The sequence below is a fragment of the Vipera berus genome, assembly GCF_964194415.1.
Source record: "Vipera berus genome assembly, chromosome: Z".
In the NCBI taxonomy this organism is placed as follows: Eukaryota; Metazoa; Chordata; class Lepidosauria; order Squamata; family Viperidae; genus Vipera; species Vipera berus.
In genome coordinates this window covers 13,850,454-13,874,347 of record NC_138205.1, presented here as the reverse complement: position 1 = coordinate 13,874,347, position 23,894 = coordinate 13,850,454, and the positions used below count along the sequence as shown (strand labels likewise).

The window sequence follows — 23,894 nt, the reverse complement described above, 5'->3', positions numbered from 1 at the left end:
GATGAGGTTCGCTTAGTGACTGTTCAAAGTTACAGTGGCACTGAATAAAGTGCCCCCTAAGCCACAGCCGAGCAAGACACCTGCCTGCCTGCTCGGTGGCGCTCTTCCTCCTGTCCGAGGTTTTCATTGTTGTGAGCATTTCTGTTGAGGATTGGCAGTGGGGGTGGGGTGTGTTTGGTTTTTATTCCCCCCTGTCTGCTGGGTGGATGCAGCAGGTTTTGGTCACTTCACATGACCCTGGGACACTGCAACCGTCATAAATATGAATCAGTTGCCAAGCATCTGGAGCCTGGCACTGATCCTGGCGCTTCCACTGAGCCCTGACAGCCCTGCAGCTGTCTCTTGCTCAGGCTTGTGCGGTGCTGCCACCGATTCAGCTCATTCCCCTCCCCCACTACCACTTTTTTAGGATGGTCGCGTACCACCTGCCAGGTGCCAATGTACCACAGGTGGTACCCGTACCACTGGTTGAAAAGCCCTGGTATAGGGTATCCTGCCTGAGCAGGGGGTTGGACTAGATGACCTCCAAGGTCCCTTCCAACTCTGTTATTCTATTCTATTCTATTCTATTCTATTCTATTCTATTCTATTCTATTCTATTCTATTCTATTCTATTCTATTCTATTCTATTCTATTCTATTCTATTCTATTCTATTCTATTCTATTTTCACTTAAGGACTGTGGCAATAAAGGTTCTAAATTTGGATGTAATTCACTTAATGTCTTTAATGATAGAAACTCCAGTCCCAATTGTCATAAGCTGTGACTGCTCCAACACTGGGAGTTTTTTAAGAAGAGAGTGGACAGCCATTTGTCTGAAATGGTTAAGGGTTTCTTGCCTGAGCAGGGGTTGGACTAGATGACCACCAAGATCCCTCTCGTTATTATTATTATTATAAAACTTTTATTCATAAAACATGAAACTCAGTCAACTGAACACTCAAATTGACTGGCACTAACGGTCGACACGGGTTGCTGCCAGCATCCTAGGTATCAACCAGGTATCTCCTTAAAATGTAAGATGTTCCAAGTAGCGCAGTTTTTTGTAGCTTTGCTGGAGTTATTGCAGGAAGTTGTTATTATTATTATTATCAATCATCGCACAGTCAGCCAGACTGTTCAGACTGGATTTGGCATTTTTGTCTACCTATCGAGTCCTTACCAAGGACCTGGGATAGGCAGATGTGGATGTTTGATGGTATTACAGATATCGTCGCAGGATGGAAGCAGTTCCCAGTAAGGCCGCCTTTTGCAATTGACTAATGGCGAATTTGTCAATGCCAATGGTGTTCAAGTGGTGCCCCAGTTGTTTTGGGATTGCACCCAAGGCGCCTATTACTATTGGTGGCATTATTATTATTATTATTATTATTATTATTATTATTATTATTATTATTATTATTAATCTCCCTCGTGATATCCATCCATGACAGATGCCTGTTTACATTCTTGACATTCCTGTCTTCTCATGCAAGTAAATCCACCAAATTAGGTCCCAATCCCCTAAATTAGGTCCCAATCCCCCTCCCACTAACAGTGCTCCGGCACTCACCGCATTGCGTTCTTGAGCAACTCTGGAAGAATGTAATCCAGAGGCATCGGAATGAAAGGGAAGCGAGCTGCCACGTGCCCATTGATCCGCACCTGAGGCGCATTCCCATACTTGTGTTCACACAGGCGCCTGTGGAAAAATGGGAAGGGGGATAAATGGAGGCCCACATTTCTTATTAAGTGATGTTTCTGGGGACAACCTGTGCTAGAAAAAGACTGATTAGTTTCCACCTTTGCAGGCATGCTGACTAAACCAATCCCGTAGTTTTGGTGTTCACTCCTGATCCTTTTCTCTTTGATTAATGGAACAGGAGCAGCATTCTGTCAATCATCAGGCACAAATGCAATCCTCACCCATATACCGAAAAGGTTATAGTCATAAGCAAATCGGATCCATCTTTTAATCGGTCTCCAGTTATTACACCATCCAAAGGTTTGAATTTTAAATTATTCTTTAAATTCAACTCAACATCTTTTATTGGGTTATTTTGTGCTTCTATTTAGTTTAAATGCCTTTTAATATAACACTTGATGCTATGGCATGATTCCGATCGATCTGCAATTAGCAGAAGAATTGCAGGGTGGAGGAAGCTAACGGTTACAGGCAGTCCTCGACTTACGGCCACGATTGGGCTACAATTTCTGTTGCTAATAAGATGATTGTTAGAGTCAGTTTTTATGATCTTTTTGGCATGGATGAATCGCTGCCGTTGTTAAGTGAGTCGTGAGGTTGTTGAGCAAATCTGGCTTCCCCCAGTGACTTCAGAATTGTCAAAAGCCAACCAGGAAGATCGCAAATGGCAATATCATCGCTCCAACCATCGTAAATATATGCCCTTTGCCAAGCTCCCAAATTTTGATCATGTGACAATGAGGATGCTGCCACAGTTATAAGTGTGAGGACTGGTTGTAAGTCACTTTTTTCAGTGCCGTTGTCACTTAGAACGGTCGCTAAATGAATGGTTGTAAGTTGAGAACTACTTGTAATCTACAAAGCCTAAAAAAACAAAACAAAAAAGAACTATCTAATATGGCCACTAGGTGGAGCTATTGACTGTAGCATATTATACTACAGGTTAGTCCTCAAGTTACAACTGTTCCCTTAATGACTGTTCAAAGCTACAACAGCCCTGAAAAAAAGTGACTTACAACTTTTTTTCACACTTATGACTCTTTTAGCATCCCCATGGTCATGTGATCAGAATTAAGACGCTTGGCAACTGACTCACATTTATGACACTCGCCGTGTCCTGGGGTCATGTGATCCTCTTTTGTGACCTTCTGACAAGTGGATTCACCTAACAATTGTATTATTAATTTAACAACTGCAGGGACTCGCTTAACAACTGTGGCAAGAAAGGTCGTAAAATGGGGCAAAACTCTCTTATCAAATGACTCACTTAGCAACATAAATTTTAAGCTCAATTGTGGTCGTTAAGTTATTCCTGTATAACCAGTGTGAAACCAGATCAACAGCAATAAGTAAATTACCTGGCGAAATCTACCCATTTTTCAATTATTTTCTTTGGCGACAAACGGGTGCAGATGATTCCGACAAAATCTGGCTGCAAGAAAATGCAATAACAATAACAATAATAAAAATGATGCTTCAGCATCGGATGAATGCCATTCATCCCAATGAAATATTTAACCTAAAAGCTGTCTTCCCTCAACCCCAAGGCCAAAGTCTAAAAGCTAATACTAAAAAAACTTTGGGCTGGGCAGGCAAGTTCTATGGGCTGAGGAGTCAAAAGCAAAACCTTGACGAATGGTTGCTAATTTCTCCTGCCAGACAATTTCTGCTTCCTTGGTCACTCCGGAACCTCAAACCTCTCTTTATTGCCAGAGGAAGGAACGTTTGATCTGTCTGTTCTGACGAGGAATCCTGCCTGCATTTGGGTGCCTTGGAACACGGCATTGTTAAGATGCTCTCTCGGTATGCCTCCCATAGTGCTTTGTTGTTGTTGTTTTTTTAACATAAAAATGTTTTATTAAATGTTTTAAAGACAGCGTGAAAGCCAACATAAAACAGAAACTAGAAAGAAAAAAAGAACAGGGGGAGGGCCTTCTCTGTGGGCGCCCCCCGGCTTTATGGAATCAGCTGCCGGTTGAGCTCCGGATGGCACCTGACCTTCGCTCCTTCCGACGCGACTTGAAGACCTACCTGTTTGAACAGGCCAGCCTGGCCTGATGGGGGATGTGATGGGGGATGCGTTGGGGTTTTTTATTGGGGATTTTTTACATTTTTCGACTGTTTTTAGTTTGGGCTCGTGTTTAATTCTCTTTTGATTTTTGTAATTTGTATTTTTATATATGCCCTGTTCACCGCCCTGAGTCCTTCGGGAGAAGGGCGGTATACAAATATAATAAACTTAAACTTAAACTTAAACTTAAACAACAAAAGTGCAGCAAGAATCAACAGAAAGAAGCTGCTTCTGGATTCCTTTGCGGCAACTATAAATACGATTACAAAAGTATCTCTTACTCTGTGGAAACACAGAAAATAATAATAATAAAAAAACCCCTCACCTTTTCCCTATTCTCTGGGTTTCTTTTTCTAAAATTATCAGAACCCTAATTCATAACTGCATTTTTTCCCCCATTTCATGTGTTAATAAGAGGTTTCCAGTCCCCTTACAGAAGGAGAGAGAGGAAGCTAGCTGTGGGTCTGTGAAACTAAAAAGGGAAGAAAGTAATAGGGCTGTATGAAGGTGACTTGATTTTGTAAAGTTGAGAAATACACCTGAAGGAGCATGAAGATACAAGTATAATTAGGGACAAAAAGGCTAAACTTTATCCCAGTACATAACAGCTGATGTGATCTAGGTTGTTGTGGCTGGCATGGAAACAAACATTTAGGTTAGTGAGACAAGCAAATTACGCTCCAAAGGTTGACGATAATGGAACAACTGAACTTGAATTGTGGGGAAATTGTGTAATATTCTTAAGGAGTAAAGAACTTGAGGCAAAATTATTCTGTTACATGATATGAATCAGTGGAGGAGAAAAAGAGTGAAGGCATACGAAAACAGTGACTGGGCCATTTGAAGCTGCATTAATGAATCAGAACGACAAAGAATACATAATACAAATAAGCATTGTTCTATTCACAGGTACACAAGACAGAGAAATGAATATATATATCTAAAGGCATAATTGATCTGATTGTTCATGAAGTCTGAGAGAATTAGTCAGGGATGATAAGAAGTCATTATGTACTGTGAAGAATAGATCTTGGGGGGGGGGAATAGAAAAGAGGTAAAACAAATAATACTAAACTGGCAGGAATAGCCAACACCCCAGAAGACAAGCTCAGGATCCAAAAAGATCTTGACAATCTTGAACAATGGGCCCTATCCAACAAAACGAGTTTTAATGTGGAGAAAAAGCAAAGTTTTATATTTAGGCAGGAAAAATCATTTGAAAGAACAATCGCAACAGAGATATATTGTGGAATGGAGAAGATGGATTGAATATATTCAGAATAAATATGGGACTAAAAAGTTTCATTTAGCATTTGAATAAGTATTGGTTTATATGATGTATTATTAGTTATTAGTTATTTCTTAGTATGTTTAAGGTGAGTTAAAGTGTGACAGAATTTAATGTTTTGTTTTAGCTTGTTAGCATATTTTAGTTTAAGTTTGTAAAGTTTATACCCTGTATTCAGCTCTGGGAAGTCGGGGGGGGGGGGGGGAGGGGAGGGTAAGGGAGGGTAAGGGGTAGGGGAGGGGGAGTGAGTGAGTTCTTTTTTTAAAAAAAATGTACTGTAAAACTTTTCAATTAAAAAAAAGAAAAGAAAAATCAAAGGTACAAGTACAGATTAGGCAAGACCTGACTCAAAAACAGTATCTGTGAGAGGGACCTTGGAGTCCTAGTGGACGATCACTTGACTATGAGCCAGCCGTGTGCAGCAGCAGCCAAAAACGCTAACACAATCCTGGGTTGTATAAACAGAGGCATAGAATCAAGATGACGTGAAGCATTAGTACTGTTTTATGAAACCCTAATAAGACAACACCTGGATTACTGTAACCAATTTTGGTCAACGTATGAAGAACGGCTACAGGACTTGGGTTTGGCTAGCCTAAAGAAAAGAAGAAACAGGGGTGACATGGTAACAGTATTCCAGTATTTGAGGGGCTGCCACAAAGAAGAGGGCCTCAAACTATTCTCCAAAGCTCCAGAGGGCAGGACAAGAAACGATGGTTGGAAACTGATCAAAGAGAGAAGCAACCTGGAATTAAGGAGAAACTTCCTAAAAGTGAGGACGATTAACCCGTGGAACTACTTACCTCCAGAAATCGTGGGTGCTCCGCCACTGGAGTTTTTAAAGAAGAGACTAATCACTAGACAGTCACTTATCTGAAATGCTATAGGTCCTCCTGCTTGAGCAGGGGGCTGGACTAGAAGACCTCCAAGGGACTTCCAGCTCTATTCTATTCTAGTCTAATTGAAATAAATAATAAATAACAGAACTGCAGGAGGAGAAAAGTCCTTAGAAGAAAACATTACAAGACAGATTAATTTTCCTACAGAAAGAATAGAAAGTGGACATAATGGAAGAAGTTGTAAGAATTGCTTGGAACAGTGGGAAACAATACATCTTTTTTTTCTTACTTATTTTGCTCTTTTCTCTTCTATTCTGATTTTTCATACTTTCCTATGAACTTGGAATTTCACTTTTTCCCCCCTCCCTATACTCAAACTGCCCTCAGAATCAACTTTGTTTTCTGTACTTGTCAAAATCTACCTCTGTTCTGAATTCTTCACTGCTGAAAAGGTCTGCAAACTGCTGAAAATGGCCAATTCCTTTCATTGTTATCAATGCTTTTGGAGGTGTCCAAAGAAATCAGGAAAAATAATATTTCTAATTTAATTTGTGACAGCCTGGTCACCACAGCATGGGAAGGATTAAGGCAAATGGCACAGATTTAGGGAAAGTTAGTAGGGATGATCAGAAACGAGAAACTTTGTAGAACATTGTTTGAGGACGTTTACTATGAGAAGATTGAGTGGCAATGTGAATTTTAAAAAAGGAAGCAACTTTCAGTCAATCAGACTTGATCCGGGTAATCTTGGTAACAATGCAAAGGTGAGCTGCTACTACTTCTTCCAGCAGTTTTTGTCTTCTTGTTTTGGCCTACAACTCTTAAGATTTCCTAGTGGCCTCCCATCCAACCTGGCTTAGCTGCCAATATCAACCACGATTGGCTAGGTGCTGCCAACCTCCTGTGACCTGGCAGAACTGAAGAAGCTTCTTGGATGAGAAGCGAAACTTCTTCAAGGAAAAACAAAGTCCACTGTCCTTCTGAAAAAAAACAAACCACTTTGGGGATAGTCACAAGGTTTGTATTTATTTTTTTTAAACCTTGGAGAAAGTCTGGCTGAACAGGAAAACATCATGTTTGCAGCCAGTCCAAGGCCAAGAAAAACCTTTTGAAAAAAAGCTATTATAGGGATGAGCCATAATGCTGGCTTGGATGGGGGAACAGCTTCAGACCGCTCAAAAATATGAATCAAAATCAAGCTTAGCTTACTAACAGAGAGGTTCTGACTCCTGCAACTCAGATCTAATTTTCCTGATCATAAAATCTCAAGTTCAATTCAAGAAAGACTGTACTTTGTCCTCATGCAAGGCAAGATGGTGAGTAGCCAGCATCCGGATGCCTAAGCGGGATGTAAGGGTCTTGTCCAGAAAGGAACGGATCACCTTCTCGTCCTGGAAAGAAACAGGAGAGCTTCTGAGATTCAAAGCAACTGAAAAACCTTTCCCCCCAACTCAACCTTCCTCAAATGTTCTTCCCCTTGAGGGGCATTTGCTTTTAAACAGGCCCAGATGGGACTGAAATGTTTTCCCTGCAAGAGAGATCCAAGAATGAGCTGCCTTCATTATATTATCCATTTCCCCAAAATTAACTCTGTGGTTCAGATGATTATAGCGACAGGAGTGAAATCAGAAAGGTTTCATAGCCTGGAGCAGGCTTGGATAAATAGTCTCTCCTCATGAACTTACTCTCTAACCAGTGCTTCTCAACCTTGGCAGCTTGATGAAGGGTGGACTTCAACTCCCAGAATTCCTCAGCCAGGCACCCTGGCTGAGGAATTGTGGGAGTTGAAGTCCACAAGTCTTAAAAGGGCCACGTTTGAAGACCCCCTGCTCTAACTCTTCTAAACTCCTCTCAGGCATCATCTACATATGAAAGGGATTTCAAGCCCAATTCTTATGGAAATCTCTTGTGAAGTTTTACTGAGAAGAAAATCCAGTTTGTTGGATAGACTTCCACGAATCCCACCAATTCAACTATTTCCCACTTGAAGTAAACACATCTCTGTTTTCATGAGCCTTGGTGGAGCAGTGGGCTAATGCCTCCTTAAGTAACACCAGCTGCCTGCAATTAGTGCAGGTTCGAGTCCCACCAGGCTCAAGGTTGACTCAGCCTTCCATCCTTCCGAGGTAGGTAAAATGAGGACCCAGATTGTTGGGGGCAATAAGCTGACTTTGTAATAATGCCGCTGGGGGGGGGGGGCGCGAAAGCCCTAATAAGCAGGCATATACATAGAATGAAGGCTATTGCTAAGCACATTGATTTGTGCTTTAGATTGTAAGCCGCCCTGAGTCTTCGGAGAAGGGCGGGATATAAATGGGATTAAAATAAATAAATAAAATAAAAATGAGGGGGAAGTTTTGGGGGATTTCTTCCAAGCATCCTTCTGAGAAGAAGGGTCTTTTCACTGATAATGGAGAAGCTACCTCTTGGCTTCACAATCCCCTGAAACTTTGACAGCCTTATCTCCATCCCTCTCAAAATAAGGCCTTCAACCACTGACTTCTTTGGCTGTTGTCCAACAGCTTCACCAACCTGGACAAGCATCCTCCCAGTTACCTGGATGTGTTTGCGACATTCCCGCAAGCCCTCTGCCAGCAGTGTGACAATGTCCTTGTGGTCATCCAGGAGCTGTCGGACCAGTTTGCAGTACTGGGCCTCTGATTCTTGGTCTTTGATCTTTTAACGCAGAAGAAGAGACGACGAAGGGAAAGCATTCAATGAGGGAACTGGGGCTACTGAACGATGTAGTCTAAAATGGCGGGGGGCTTGTTTAACTTGTCAGGGTCTTAAGCCCACAGTACAATTCAATTTAACCAATGTCATTTATTTTATTTATTAAATTTATCAGCTGCCCGTACCACTATCAAGTGGTTCTGGGCGACCATTTTTTAATCTATTTTGAAATATATATGCTGTTTCTTCTCATGGTTATAGGGCACGATTCCCCAGACTGGACAATATTGATCCCAAGGAGCCAATACCATTATTATTGGGAAAGTAGTTATTATTAACTACTATCATTAGTACTATAATTACAGTAGACAGACACAATTTTATTTTAGTCACGGAGCAATAAAAATACAATCAATAAAATGAACAACACAAAACTATCCCCTACTAACAAAAAGAAAACACAAAAAACCACCTATTAGCAACCATCTGTGGGCAAAGCTTATATACATCACGTAGCAAAATTTGGCTACTTTTAGAGAAATAAATTTGCCTTGATTATTTTCACCGACAGCGCAGATAAAAATCATCAAAGTTCCCCAGAAATTTAAATAAAAGAGGTATAGTCAACTGGTGGCGAATATCTCTGTAGAACTGGCAGTTACAGAAGAATGTGGGCTGTTCATTAAAGTAATAATTATTAAATTAATTTCATATTAACAAATGTTGTGGGGAGTCAATGAACCATCTGAAACTTCACAAAGGGGTAGATGAGCTGAAGAATGTTTTATGCACCTCACAATGGCAAAAAATAAATGTTTTTGCTGCCAACGATACTTACTAGGGGAAATTCACTCAGTTTCTGGAAGGCTCGAATGTAAAGCTCATGCTGAGAATAGAAGAGAGGGCAGGAATGAGTGAAGCAGAAGGGCCATCAACAAAATCATGCAATGTGCACTCTCCAAATTCCCAGTCTCCCATTAGATTTTGAGAAAGAAAGAACTGAAGTGGGTTAAACACAAAAGGAGAGACATAGTGGGATGTACTGGGCCTTCCCCCCCCCCCCCCGAGAGCTCGGAGTAGCTCACAAAATGATGGTCGGGGACATCTATTGGCCTACACTGCAGGGCTGCTGTAGAAACAGTAGTCACTGCTGTGATAATGCTGCCTCTGAGGGAAAATGAAATCTTGAGGCCGTGTCAACCAGCACAGGGGTCCTCAGCCTTGGCAACTTTTAAGACTTGTGGACTTCAACTCTCAGAATTCTGGGAGTTGAAGTCCACAAGTCTAAAAGTTGCCACGGCTGAGGAACCCCTGAACTAGCAAGTTAAAAATGTGCACTTGACCAGGCAAAGAGTTTAGGGTGTTTTTTTTAGCCATTGTTGAACGGAAGCAGAATCCAGTACAACGTATTGAAGAAAAATGATATTTAAGGGAAGACTCTTGCCATCAAATTACCTTTGGGGAAAGCAATAGAACCAGTTATTTGATCAGTTATTCCTGTCATTTTTTACTATTGTTATTATTACTACTATTTTTATTCCCACATAAACCTCACCCTCCAAGAAAGAGTAAGCTAGGCTGTAAAGCCAGGGGTCCCCAACCTTGGCGACTTTAAGACTTGTGGACTTCAACCCCCAGAATTCCCCAGCCCGCCATGCTGGCTGGGGAATTCTGGGAGTTGAAGTCCACAAGTCTTAAAGTGGCCAGGTTTGAGGACTTCTAAGCCATTGATTTCTTAAGTTGCCTGTATGGGTAGTCCCCGGCTTACAACCTTCATTGGGATCAGGATCTCCCCTGCTAGGCAAGGCCGTTGTTAAGTGAGTCGCACCCGATTTTCTAACTTTTTTTGGGTTTTTTTGCCACGATTTTTGAACGAATCACTGCAGTTGTTTAACTGAATCCTGCGGCCGTGAAGCGACTCTAGCTTCCCCCATTGACTTTGCTTATTCGGAAGCTGGCTGGGAAAGGGGCAGTTGTGTGATTATGTGACCCTGGGGCATGGCAACCGTCGTACACGCATGCTGGTTGATCCCGACCGTGTGACCATGGGGACGCCGCAGTGGTCATCAAGACACGCTTTGCACTGCTGTGGTAACTTCAAAAGGTGACTAAACGAATGGCTGTAAGTCGAGGACCATCTGTACGTAACCCAGTGAGCGAGTCGACTCATTCTTCCTGTTAGCGAAAAGCCCCGTCTGTCTCCGCTGCAAAGGCAGTGAGAAAGTAGCATCTGCTCCCCCAAACTTCAGCCCTTGTCGGGGAAGCGACATCCAAGGAACATCTCCCCTGCTGAAATAACCCTCAGTTCCGACTCTCATCAGAACCGAGATTTGGGAATAAAGACAAAATCATCACTAAAATAGAGGCCAAAGGTCTCCGGACCTAGTCGGTGTAACTTTGCAGGCGCTAAAGAAAAATTCTCTTTGATTCTGCATTGCCGATAGTCCTTGACTTACAGCCATTCGTTTAGTGACTGTTCGGAGAGAGGACTGGGCTTTGCACTTTGCCCCATCCCCAACCGCAGGAGCAAAATTAGGGTGCTGGGCAACCAGCATACATTTATGACGGTTACAGCATCCTGGGGTCATGTGATCGCCACCGGTGACCTTCCCAGCCAGCTTCTGACGAGCAAAATCAATGGGAGAAGCTGGATTCGTTTAAGAACCACGCGATTCACTTCACAACGGCACTTAATCGCGGCAATAAAGGCCGTAAAATCGGATACAGCTCGCTTAACTCAGCCGTGGTGGCGCAGTGGCTGGAATGCAGCATTGCAGGCTACTTCTGCCGACTGTCCGGCTGCCAGCAGTTCGATTCTCACTGGCTCAAGGTTGACTCAGCCTTCCATCCTTCCGCGGTCGGTAAAATGAGGACCCAGATTGTTGGGGGGGCGAATAGGCTGACTCTGCAAAACCGCTTAGAGAGGGCTGTAAAGCCCTGTGAGGCCGTTGTTAAGTGAGTCGCACCCGATTTTCTAACTTTTTTTGGGTTTTTTTGCCACGATTTTTGAACGAATCACTGCAGTTGTTTAACTGAATCCTGCGGCCGTGAAGCGACTCTAGCTTCCCCCATTGACTTTGCTTATTCGGAAGCTGGCTGGGAAAGGGGCAGTTGTGTGATTATGTGACCCTGGGGCATGGCAACCGTCGTACACGCATGCTGGTTGATCCCGACCGTGTGACCATGGGGACGCCGCAGTGGTCATCAAGACACGCTTTGCACTGCTGTGGTAACTTCAAAAGGTGACTAAACGAATGGCTGTAAGTCGAGGACCATCTATACGTAACCCAGTGAGCGAGTCGACTCATTCTTCCTGTTAGCGAAAAGCCCCGTCTGTCTCCGCTGCAAAGGCAGTGAGAAAGTAGCATCTGCTCCCCCAAACTTCAGCCCTTGTTGGGGAAGCGACATCCAAGGAACATCTCCCCTGCTGAAATAACCCTCAGTTCCGAATCTCATCAGAACCGAGATTTGGGAATAAAGACAAAATCATCACTAAAATAGAGGCCAAAGGTCTCCGGACCTAGTCGGTGTAACTTTGCAGGCGCTAAAGAAAAATTCTCTTTGATTCTGCATTGCCGATAGTCCTTGACTTACAGCCATTCGTTTAGTGACTGTTCGGAGAGAGGACTGGGCTTTGCACTTTGCCCCATCCCCAACCGCAGGAGCAAAATTAGGGTGCTGGGCAACCAGCATACATTTATGACGGTTACAGCATCCTGGGGTCATGTGATCGCCACCGGTGACCTTCCCAGCCAGCTTCTGACGAGCAAAATCAATGGGAGAAGCTGGATTCGTTTAAGAACCACGCGATTCACTTCACAACGGCACTTAATCGCGGCAATAAAGGCCGTAAAATCGGATACAGCTCGCTTAACTCAGCCGTGGTGGCGCAGTGGCTGGAATGCAGCATTGCAGGTTACTTCTGCCGACTGTCCGGCTGCCAGCAGTTCGATTCTCACTGGCTCAAGGTTGACTCAGCCTTCCATCCTTCCGCGGTCAGTAAAATGAGGACCCAGATTGTTGGGGGGGCGAATAGGCTGACTCTGCAAAACCGCTTAGAGAGGGCTGTAAAGCCCTGTGAAGCGGTATCTAAGTCTAAGCGCTATTGCTCTTGCTATTAACAACTGCTCTGTTTAACAATGGAAATTCTGGCCCCAACTGTAGTCGTAAATCGAGGACTACCAGCCCTGTGGCTTTGAGAAAGAGTCGCTTGAGAAAGCAGGTCGTGAGATCCTTGTTCTGTAATGTGAAGGAAGCGATTATGCCACCCCTTTAGGGGTGGATGATCAGAACCTCAACAGCCTTAAGGGCCTCGTCCGTTCCCCTGCTTTAGATCCAACGCCAGTCATGGCTCATCTCTTTCCAATGCTTCCCCGCAGACCTTGGTGCGCCTACCACATGGAGGATGGTGGGGTTGCAGCCAATGATGAAGGGAAGGCTTCGAAACCCTTTGATGCGGTGAGCAATACGGACCGGCAGCTCATGGTGCAGGTAACGGGCGCTTTTCTGTAGCAAAGCATAAAGGGAGATTGTAGATCAGCAGTCTCCAACCTTTCTGACGGGGTGGACCGGCGGCGGCAGCGGCGGTGGTGGGCGGGGGGTGGGGGAAAGGGAAAGAGGGGTTGGTTTCACGCACGTGCACTGCTTTCACAAATGCAACTTCACGTGCACTTGCCCACCATTTCCACAGCCCGGTTCCGAATGGGCTGCAGCCCGGGGAAAATAGAAGGAGAAAGGAGTATTAGATATGTTTCTCACCTTGAGTTACTTATATACATTGATAAAGGCAGGATAAAAAGAATAGAATAGAATAGAATAGAATAGAATAGAATAGAATAGAATAGAATAGAATAGAATAGAATAGAATAGAATAGAATAGAATAGAATAGAATAGAATAGAATAGAATAGAATAGAATAGAATAGAATAGAAGGAAGGAAGGGAGAGAGAGAGAGAGAGAGAGAGAGAGAGAGAGAGAAAGAAAGAGAGAAAGAAAGAAAGAAAGAAAGAAAGAAAGAAAGAAAGAAAGAAAGAAAGAAAGAAAGAAAGAAGGAGGGAGGGAGGGAGGGAGGAAAGAAGGAAGGGAGGGAGGGAGGGAGAGAGAACTGGAATTTCCTTTTATAAATTTAGACTACAAACCAAAGAAACAAATTTTTAAAAAGCTATAATTAGTAATATTCATCAGAAGGAAGGCTAGGGTTATAACACAGGAATACCAGCAATGTTAACATGCAGTGTTATTGTTTGTGTACCTGCTAAACTTGTAACCAATCTGAGGAGGAGCTCTTTCAGTGGGGTAAAGAACTACATCTGTCACCCAAAAGAGCTTGAAGAACATTTTTAGATATTTTATTTTATTTTATTTTTTTAAAAAACCCAGCAGCCATCGGCACATGTATGCAGAGAAGTGCATAAGGTATCAGGACTACAGTCTTGGGCAGACGGGTTGGACTAGAAGACCTCCAAGGTCCCTTTCCAGCCCTAAGATTCCATAATTTTATGATGATATAAGCGACTCTCAAAATGTGAAAATTTGTATCTGCCTTTTATTTTCATTTCAGACAGCACTGGAGACTTTAGTTTGGTGGTTAAGGCACCAGACTAGAAACTGGGAGACAGTGAATTCTAGTCCCATTTTAGGCATGAAGCCTGCTGGGGACTTTGAATGTAATTCACCTCACAGAATTGTTGATGTGGAGAAAATAAGAGGAGGGAGGAGTATTAGGTAGTTTTCTCTATTATTTATACATACAATAAAGAATAGATAGATAGATAGATGATAGATAGATAGATAGATAGATAGATAGATAGATAGATAGATAGATAGATAGATAGATGATAGATAGATAGATGATAGATAGATAGATAGATAGATAGATAGATAGATAGATAGATAGATAGATAGATAAATAGACAGATAGACAGACAGACAGAAAGACAGATACTCTCACAGCTCTTTCGTCATTCAGGCCAGAGACCCCACAGTTGTCCAAAGCTCCCTCAAAGAACAGAAAGCTTACAATCATGGACTTAATTCCACTTTTCCCCTAAGGGCCCTTTTGGCCCAGCCCAGCCACTTGGCTTGCTGGTTATTGTAGCTAGGTAAAGGTAAAGGTTCCCCCGCACATGCGTGCTAGTCGTTTCCGACTCTAGGGGCCGGTGTTCATCTCCGTTTCAAAGCCGAAGAGCCAGCGCTTGTCTGAAGACGTCTCCGTGGTCATGTGGCTGGCATGACTAGACGCCAAAGGCGCATGGAACGCTGTTACCTTCCCACCGTAGCGGTCCCTATTTTTCTACTTGTATTTTTTACGTGCTTTCGAACTGCTAGGTTGGCAGAAGCTGGGACGAGTAACAGGCGCTCACTCTGTTACGCGGCACTCGGGATTCGACCCGCCAAACTGCCAACCTGATCGACAAGCTCAGCATCCTAACCCACTGAGCCACCGCGTCCCTTATTGTAGCTACGTGTCTTAATTTCAAACACCCTCTGCCTTAAACCAAGGATTGGTTTGCACGCTCCCTGATAGCGCCTACATTCTAGAGATTTTGGGAGGGGGGGGAGGAATGAGGTTTGGGGGACCTTTTCTTTACCTTAATGCTGCAAAAGACACAAAACAGAAGGGACAAGGCAGAGAGATTCTCAAACCAACAAAGTAAAGTGCATACTTAAGAAGAAAGAATGGGCATTCAGTTGTACGTGCCATATTATCCTTTTATTAACAGTTGTAGCAGGGGTCTTCAAACTTGGCCCTTTTCTGACTTGTGGACTTCAACTCCCAGAATTCCTCAGCCAGGCACGCTGGCTGAGGAATTCTGGGAGTTGAAGTCCACAAGTCAGAAAAGGGCTAAGTTCGAAGACCCCTGCAGTGTAGGTTTAAACCAGAAGTGTCCAACCTTGGCAACTTTTAAGACTTGTGGACTTCAACTCCCAGGATTCCCCATGCTGGTTGGGGAATTCTGGGAGTTGAGTTCCACTGGTCTTAAAGTTGCCAAGCTTGGACACCTCTGGTTTAAACCATTTCAGAATATTTTTTGGGGGAAATGATTTATGCTTGATTGGACCAAATACCTCTAAACCTAAGAAATAGAACGACAAATTAAGCTTGCCGTGAGGGAGGGAACTTTGAAGCAGGGGCTGCTTCCTTATCAACAGATTTTCCACGTGCTTGATTGTGTCACCTGAAAAAGAGAACGTTTCTGTTCTAGATACATAACAGAATCATACGATGCGGCTTTGCTAGGTCACACCTATGAGGAATACACTCTTGGATACCGTCTCCCCAAAGAGACTTCCTGCACTTAAAAAATTAGCATACAAACCAAGATTTCTCAATATGTAGATGAGCTCCTGAAGCAGCTATAAATCCCATAATTCCAAACGGGAGGGAAAGGATGCAAAAAAAAAAAAGATCCAGATAATTGGCAAGTAACAACATGGAGGTAATCTCACACCTACCAAAAGGTGACTGCCATCTTGAGAACGTCCAGAATACAACATGGTGGTGGGTGTCAACCTCACAGAGGGCTGCAAAGAGAACAGAAGACATGTTGACAAAACCTCTAGAGGCCCCCAGGAAGGCAATAAGCACAGCATCAAAGGTCCCATGACCGACATTTTTTTTCCATTGGCTTGCTGAAGAATTCTGGGTACTGAAGTCCAACAAGTCTTAAAGTTGGCAGGGTTGGAGACCCCTGCTGTAGTTTAAAGCTTTTTCTCCAATTCACGATGCCCTCAAAAGTTTGGACGGTGACCCTCTTCTGAGCACACGGAATTAGAAATCAAATTCATTCCGTGACGGTACGTTAAGATGGATTGGCGTCAGGTTTTTGCGATTTTTTAAAGTGTCTTGTGATAGCGTTTTTATAGTTTTTAAAACTATTTTATATGTTTGATTGGGAACTGCCCGGAGCTGGCTGAAAGATGGGACGGCTATCTAAAAGTTTTAAGTAAATAATAAAATTTCCAGACACAAAATAAACACTCAGCCAGTTTACAGTGGCCATCAACTCGCTTGCTCATCTTCTGCAACCCATTTTTATCACCCATCCATAAATTGCCCCAGCACCTGATGTAGAGAACCACAGAGAATATATGACCTTGGAGAAACTATGCAGGGATAAAAAAGGTAAAGGTTCCCCCGCACATGCGTGCTAGTCATTTCCAACTCTAGGCGCTGGTGCTCATCTCCGTTTCAAAGCCAAAGAGCCAGCGCTTGTCCGAGGACGTCTCCGTGGTCATGTGGCCGGCGTGACTGGACGCCAAAGGCGCACGGAACGCTGTTACCTTCCCACCGTAGTGGTCCCTATTTTTCTACTTGCATTTTTACGTGCTTTCGAACTGCTAGGTTGGCAGAAGCTGGGACGAGTAACAGGCTCCTCACTCTGTTACGCGGCACTCGGGATTCGACCCGCCAAACTGCCGACCATCTGATCGACAAGCTCAGCGTCCTAACCCACTGAGCCACCGCGTCCCTCTATGCAGGGATGATGGTTTACAAAAGCATGCTTCAAGCTCAGGAAACAGGGAAAATGTGAATAAGGAGTCCACTTGGATTCACTGCTAGAGCCATGTTTCTCAACCTTGGCGACTTTAAGATGGATGGACGACTGGCTGCAAAAGCTGATGAAGTTAGCAGAGATGGCTGAATCGACTACTTTAATCAAGGAAAAGAGTACACCTAACTTTATTTTTTTTTACCTGGAGACCATTTCTGGACTTTGTTCTCGTGGGGGGTGGGTGGGGGAAACTGACACTTTGATTTTGGGTTTTACTGGTTAGATAGGTCTGTTGTTATAGAAATGGCTAGTATCCATCACTATGTAAAAGTAAAAAGTTGAGGCTGTACGCTATTACTTTATTCTTCTGCATTATAAAAGGAGTCAGAAAACACGTGTTTTTCCTCTTTACTTTTTCCTCCCCTACATTCCCATTGTTTTGTATTTCATATTCCGATAAACAAATATCATTTGCAATGTCGAGAAAGGGGTTGCCACTTGTTGATTGAGTTGGGGAATTCTAGGAGTTGAATTGCTCCCATCTTCAAGTTGCCACGGTTGAGAAACACTGAGTTGTGCTGGTGGAATTGTTTTAATTGGGAGTGAGCAAAACAGGACCTCAAAGTCAAGGCTTTGTGTCTGTGGCATTCAAAGCATATTGGCTGTCTTCCAAGGAAATGCAGTCTCAAGTCTAACTCCACCCAACCTCCTTGCCGTGAACACCGAAAGGGCATTAACTATGCCAAAACCAACAGATCGGTGGCCAACTAGGTCAGGCACCCGCCAGGAATATAACATGCGTGCTCCAACCTGTCCTTTTATTTTAATCCTGGGATAACTATGTTCCTGCTGTCAGGGTGCCCGAGCTAGTTCTGCTCCTGTCTCAAGGCAGAGGTTTTATTAGAAGGCGTTGGAGAAACGGGAATGGCTGCCCCTTTGCCTATGCTTTATTGCAGGGGTCTTCAAACGTGGCCCTTTTACGACTTGTGGACTTCATCTCCCAGAATTCCTCAGCCAGCGTGCCACAAGTGAAGTCCACAAGTCATAAAAGGGCCACGTTTGAAGACCCCGGCTTTATTGGGTTTCGTCTGAGCTATGAATGGGGACTTGGTTGCAATATCTATTCTCAGTCACCTTATGAAGGACTGTAGTGCCCATTCACCTGCAGGCCACACCCTCCACATATCTTGAAGGGAGATTTTGCAAGCTCCCTGTCGAACAATGCCTCTGTCCTTGCGATAGTGGCCAAGTGGAGGATATTCTACGTTATGGCCTTCACTGACCCGTTCACAATGACATCAGGACCAAATCATTACTGGCCGATGAATTCAAGGGCTCTGACTAACTTCTTGCATAGGGGTGGGCAATTATGACAACTTCATGACCTGTGGACTTCGATTCCCAGAATTCCAGAGCCAGCCATACACGGCTGGCTCAGGAATTCTGGGAGTTGGAAGTCCACAGGTTATAAAGTTGCCATAGTTACCCATCCCTGTTCTTGCAGATGTGTTTCCAGCTATCAGCTACCAATTACTGCCTTGGTTCTACTGTCATTTAAACTTAGAAAGAAATACTTAAGTCCTTAATTGTAGCTGGGCTTTATTTGGTTGCAACCTTTTTTACATCTAATACAGGTAATCCTCAACCTATGACCGGTTGTTTAGCGACCCTTTGAAATTATGACAGACCACCTTATAACCTGGTTCTGAAATTCCAAAGGCTGCCCCTCCCTCTGCCGTTACAGGACTGCATTTCGGGTGCTCGGCAACCAGCCCACATTTATGCATTTCCAGTGTCCCATAGTCACATGACTGCGACTTATAATTTTTTTTTGCCAAAAAGCAGCATTTACTTCTGGTTTTGGGCAAAAACAGCCCATAGTGAACAATGGATTCACTTAACAAGTGCAGCAAAAAAAAAAGGTTGTGAAAATGCATCCACTCACATGGTGACCCAGCTTATGAGTGACAAGCCCAAATGGGCAGGCTCCATTATAGCAATAGCACTTAGACTTATATACCTCTCCATAGTGCTTTACAGCCTCTCTAAGTGGTTTATAGAGTCAGCATATTGCCCCCCCCCCCAACAATCTGGGTCTTCATTTTACTGTCCTCGAAATGATGGAAGGCTGAGTCAATCTTGAGCTGGTGAGAATCGAACTGCTGGCAGCCGGCAGTCAGCGGAAGTAGCCTGCAGTACTGCATTCTAACCACAGCGTCACCACGGCTCTTACGATTATGATCGTAAGTCGAGGATTACCTGAATGTGTATTACTCTCTCTTATAATTTCATTGTCTCGTTGTTATTTGACTGCATGATATGGCATTCTTGTGTTATGACCTGGGGTCAAAACAATAAATTTAACTTCATTGATTTCCACTCACCTTTTCAGCGGCTGCGTCAATGGCAGATTGATTGTAGAAAGAGGTAACTGTCTTAGATCGCTCCCTGGCCAGTTCGTGGTGCTGATCAATAGCTGAAGAGGACCCATATCGGAGTCCGGGGAGAATGAAGGGGAGCACGCAAGGGGCCTGGTTCCCTGTGGCTCCCAGCTCTATCCTCAGCAGTGTTTTCCACATAATTCTCTTTACCATAGGTGCCTGAAGAGAGAAAAATTGTACCACCCCACTTCAGAAGTCCTTCATTGTATCAGTTTGACCAAGATCCAGAGTCCTGGCTATCTGTTTTAGTCACCAGAATGTAAAAAAAGATGTTGAGAAGTGCAGAGAAGAGCAGCAAAGATGATTAGGGGACTGGAGGCTAAAATATATCAAGAACGGTTGCTGGAATTGGGTATGTCTAGTTTAATGAAGAAAAGGACTAGGGGGTGACATGATAGCAGTGTTCCAATATCTCAGGGGCTGCCACAAAGAAGAGGGAGTCAGGCTATTCTCTAAATCACCTGAAGGCAGGACAAGAAGCAACGGATGGAAACTAGTCAAGGAGAGAAGCAACCTAGAACTAAGGAGAAACTTCCTGACAGTTAAAACAATTAACCAGTGGAACAACTGGCCTCCAGAAGTGGTGAATACTCCAACACTGGAGGTTTTAAAGAAGAGACTGGACAATCATTTGTCTGAAATGGTATAGGGTTTCCAAACAGGGGGTTGGACTAGACAACCTCCAAGGTCCATTCCAACTCTGTTTATTCTGCTCTGCTCTATTCTGCTCTGCTCTGCTCTGCTCTACTCTGCTCTGCTCTATTCTGCTCTGCTCTATTCTGTTCTGCTCTGCTCTATTCTGCTCTACTCTATTCTGCTCTGCTCTATTCTGCTCTGCTCTGCTCTGCTTTGCTCTACTCTGCTCTACTCTATTCTGCTCTGCTCTATTCTGCTCTGCTCTGCTCCGCTCTGCTCTACTCTATTCTGCTCTGCTCTATTCTGCTCTGCTCTGCTCCGCTCTGCTCTACTCTATTCTGCTCTGCTCTGCTCTATTCTGCTCTGCTCTGCTCTACTCTGCTTTGCTCTACTCTGCTCTGCTCTACTCTACTCTACTCAGCTGTTCTGGGGACAATCAAGCCCATTTCAACTATGAAGGCTATGACTGCTGTCTACTGTTTTGACCCCCTTCCTCACCAACATGTCACTGTTCAGCCTTATGGAATACGTTGCACTCCCCAATGCAAAGATGGCTCCCTCCTTGTTAAAATTTAGAAGAGAAATGATGACAATCCTTTTGGATTGTGGTTATTTCTCTCCTAAATGGTAATGAGGACACAGCCATCTTTATAGGGGGTGCAACGTATTCCATAAGGCTGGGCAGTGATATGTTGGCACCAAAACAGGCAAAACACCAGTCACGGTTGGGAATAGCAACCCGTTACTGGCGGGTTTTACTTGACTATGCCCTATTGTTTTATGATTTTTTTTACACACGCAAGCTGCCCAGAATTAATTAACCATGCTGGCATAGGAATGGTGCAAAATAACAGATAAGAAACAAAGCAGAAGCAGTCATGAACAACGGAATATTTCTGTGCCATTGTGATCATTTACTTTCCTTTGCTGAATCTTCAGCCTGACCGAAAAATTGTGATCTGAACACAAGGTGTCCCAGAGGGCAAATTAAAGGCGTGGTTTAAATGAGGAACAAACAGAATAATCTATATAGGGCAGCATAAGCAAACACAGCTTGGTAAACAAACATCAGACTTAATGATATACAGAATATATCCTTGAGGACGCTCTTCTGAACATTTGTCATGGGGGAAAAAAACAGAGTACAGGTAGTCCTCGACTTAAGACAGTTGTTAACTGAGTTTTGCCCCATTTTACAACCATTCTTGCCACAGTTATTAAGTGAATCACTGCAGTTATTAAGTTAATAACATGGCTATTAAATGAATCTGGCTTCCCCATTGACTTTGTCAGATAATTGCAAAAGATGATCACATGACCTCCAGATACTGCAACCGTCATAAATACGAACCTGTTGCCAAGTGTCCCAATTTTGATCACGTGACCATGGGGATGCTGCAACAGTCGTAAGTGTGAAAAATGGTCATAAGACACTTTTTCAGTGCTCTTGTAACTTCAAATGGTCACTAACCGAATGACTGTATGTCAAGGACTACCTGTAATCTGTTTCCATTTAAAAAAAATAGTAGTTCCCTTGAAATGTAAGCCTATATTTCCAGCTCAGGGTGTTACGTTAGGAACAGCTTCTGAGTAGCTGGGTAATAGTAAACATCTCATGAGTAAAAATTCAGTAGCTTCCTTAAACAAGGAAAGAAACTAAGATAGTTGCTAAATTGGGTCTGAGGATAGATTCAGCCAGAATGACTGGATTCACACCTCTGTTTATTTATTTGATTTACAGTTGCAAGAAAACGTATGTGAACCCTTTGGGATTACGTGGAGTTTTGCATGAATTGGCCATAAAATGCGCTCTAAACGTCATATAAGTCACAATAGAAAAACACAGTCTGCTTAAAATAATACTACACAAACATTAGCTGTTGTCATGTTTTCATTGAACATAACATGTAAACATTCACAGTGCAGGGTGGAAAAAGTATGTGAACCGCCTAGCCTAATGACTTCTCCAAGAGCTAATTGGAGCCAGGAGTGAGCCAACCTTGACTCCAATCAGTGTGATGATATTGGATGTGTTGCTGACAGCTGTCCTGCCCTTTAAAAACACACACCTGTTTTGGGTTTACTGGTCTCAAGAAGTACTGTCTGATGTGAACTATGCCTCGCAGAAAAGAGCTCTCAGAAGACCTACGATCAAGAATTGTTGACTTGCATGAAGCTGGAAAGGGTTACAAAAGTATCTCCAAAAGCCTTGATGTTCATGTGTCCACGGTAAGACAGACTGTCTACAAATGGAGAAAGTTTAGCACTGTTGCTACTCTCCCTAGGCGTGGTCGTCCTGTAAAAATGACTGCAAGAGCACAGCGCATAACGCTTAATGAGGTAAAGAAGAATCCTAGAGTGTCAGCTAAAGTCCTACAGAAATCTCTGGCACATGCTAACATTTTTGTTGACACATCTACAATAAGGAAAACATTAAACAAGAATGGAGTACATGGGAGAACACCACGAAGGAAGCCATTGCTGTCCCAAAAAAATATTGCAGCACGTTTGAAGTTTGCAAAAGAGCACCTGGATGTTCCACAGCACTACTGGCAAAATATACTGTGGACAGATGAAACCAAAATTGAGTTGTTTGGGAAAAACAAACAACACTATGTGTGGAGAAAAAAAGGCACAGCACAGCAACATCAAAACCTCATCCCCACTGTAAAACATGGTGGAGGTAGCATCATGGTTTGGGGCTGCTTTGCTGCCTCAGGGCCTGGACTGATTGTTGTCATTGATGGGGAAATGAATTCCAGAGTTTATCAGGACATTTTGCAGGAAAACGTACGACCATCTGTCCGCCAACTGAAGCTCCGCAGAGGATGGGTGATGCAACAGGACAATGACGCAAAGCATACAAGTAATTCAACAAAACAATGGCTTCAACAGAACAGAATACGCCTTCTGGAGTGGCCCAGTCAGAGTCCTGACCTTAACCCGATTGAAATGCTGTGGCATGACCTTCAGAGAGCGATTCACACCAGACATCCCAAGAATATTGCTACACTGAAACAGTTTTGTGCAGAGGAGTGGTCCAAAATTACTCCAGATCGTTGTGCAGGTCTGATCTGCAACTACAGGAAACGTTTGGTTGAGGTTATTGCTGCCAAAGGAGGGTCAACCAGTTATTAAGTCCAAAGGTTCACATACTTTTTCCACCCTGCACTGTGAATGTTTCCATCTTATATTCAATTAAAACATGACAACAGCTAATGTTTGTGTAGTATTATTTTAAGCAGACAGTGTTTTTTATTGTTGTGACTTAAATGACGTTTAGAGCGCATTTTATGGCCAATTCATGCAAAACTCCACGTAACCCCAAAGGGTTCACATACTTTTTCTTGCAACTGTATACTCCATCTTTCCTCCAAGAGCTGAAGGCTACATCTAGGGCAGGTGTGTCAAACTCCATTTCATTGAGGGTCTCATCAGCATTATGTTTGCCCTCAAAGAGCCAGTTGCTGTCCCCTTCTCTCCCTCAGGCTTGCTCCACAGAAGCCTATCCTATCCTATCCTATCCTATCCTATCCTATCCTATCCTATCCTATCCTATCCTACCCTACCCTATCCTATCCTATCCCATCCCCTTCTCTCCCTCAGACTTGCCCCACAGAATCCTATCCTATCCTATCCTATCCTATCCTATCCTATCCTATCCTATCCTATCCTATCCTATCCTATCCTATCCTATCCTATCCTATCCCCTTCTCTCCCTCAGGCTTGCCCAAAGTCCTATCCTATCCTATCCCATCCCTCAGGCT

The 23,894-nt window shown here is 43.5% G+C and overlaps 1 protein-coding gene across 2 annotated transcripts in view; it reads right to left on the bottom strand.

The window, feature by feature from the left end:
* The window catches only part of LOC308678283 (branched-chain alpha-ketoacid dehydrogenase kinase-like), a 45,176-nt gene that overhangs the window by 5,316 nt on the left and 15,966 nt on the right, over window positions 1–23,894 (bottom strand). Inside the window, exons 3-10 of one of the 2 annotated variants that reach the window (XM_081345386.1) lie at window positions 19,435–19,650; window positions 16,011–16,079; window positions 12,951–13,061; window positions 9,394–9,441; window positions 8,439–8,558; window positions 7,175–7,273; window positions 3,043–3,116; window positions 1,553–1,681 (exon numbers count right to left, since the gene is read on the bottom strand). In XM_081345386.1, coding sequence (XP_081201512.1) covers window positions 1,553–1,681; window positions 3,043–3,116; window positions 7,175–7,273; window positions 8,439–8,558; window positions 9,394–9,441; window positions 12,951–13,061; window positions 16,011–16,079; window positions 19,435–19,644 — 860 coding nt within the window. In that variant the 5' untranslated portion in view covers window positions 19,645–19,650. The remainder of the gene's footprint in view (window positions 1–1,552; window positions 1,682–3,042; window positions 3,117–7,174; window positions 7,274–8,438; window positions 8,559–9,393; window positions 9,442–12,950; window positions 13,062–16,010; window positions 16,080–19,434; window positions 19,651–23,894) is intronic. The other variant, XM_081345387.1, reaches the window with a different exon arrangement.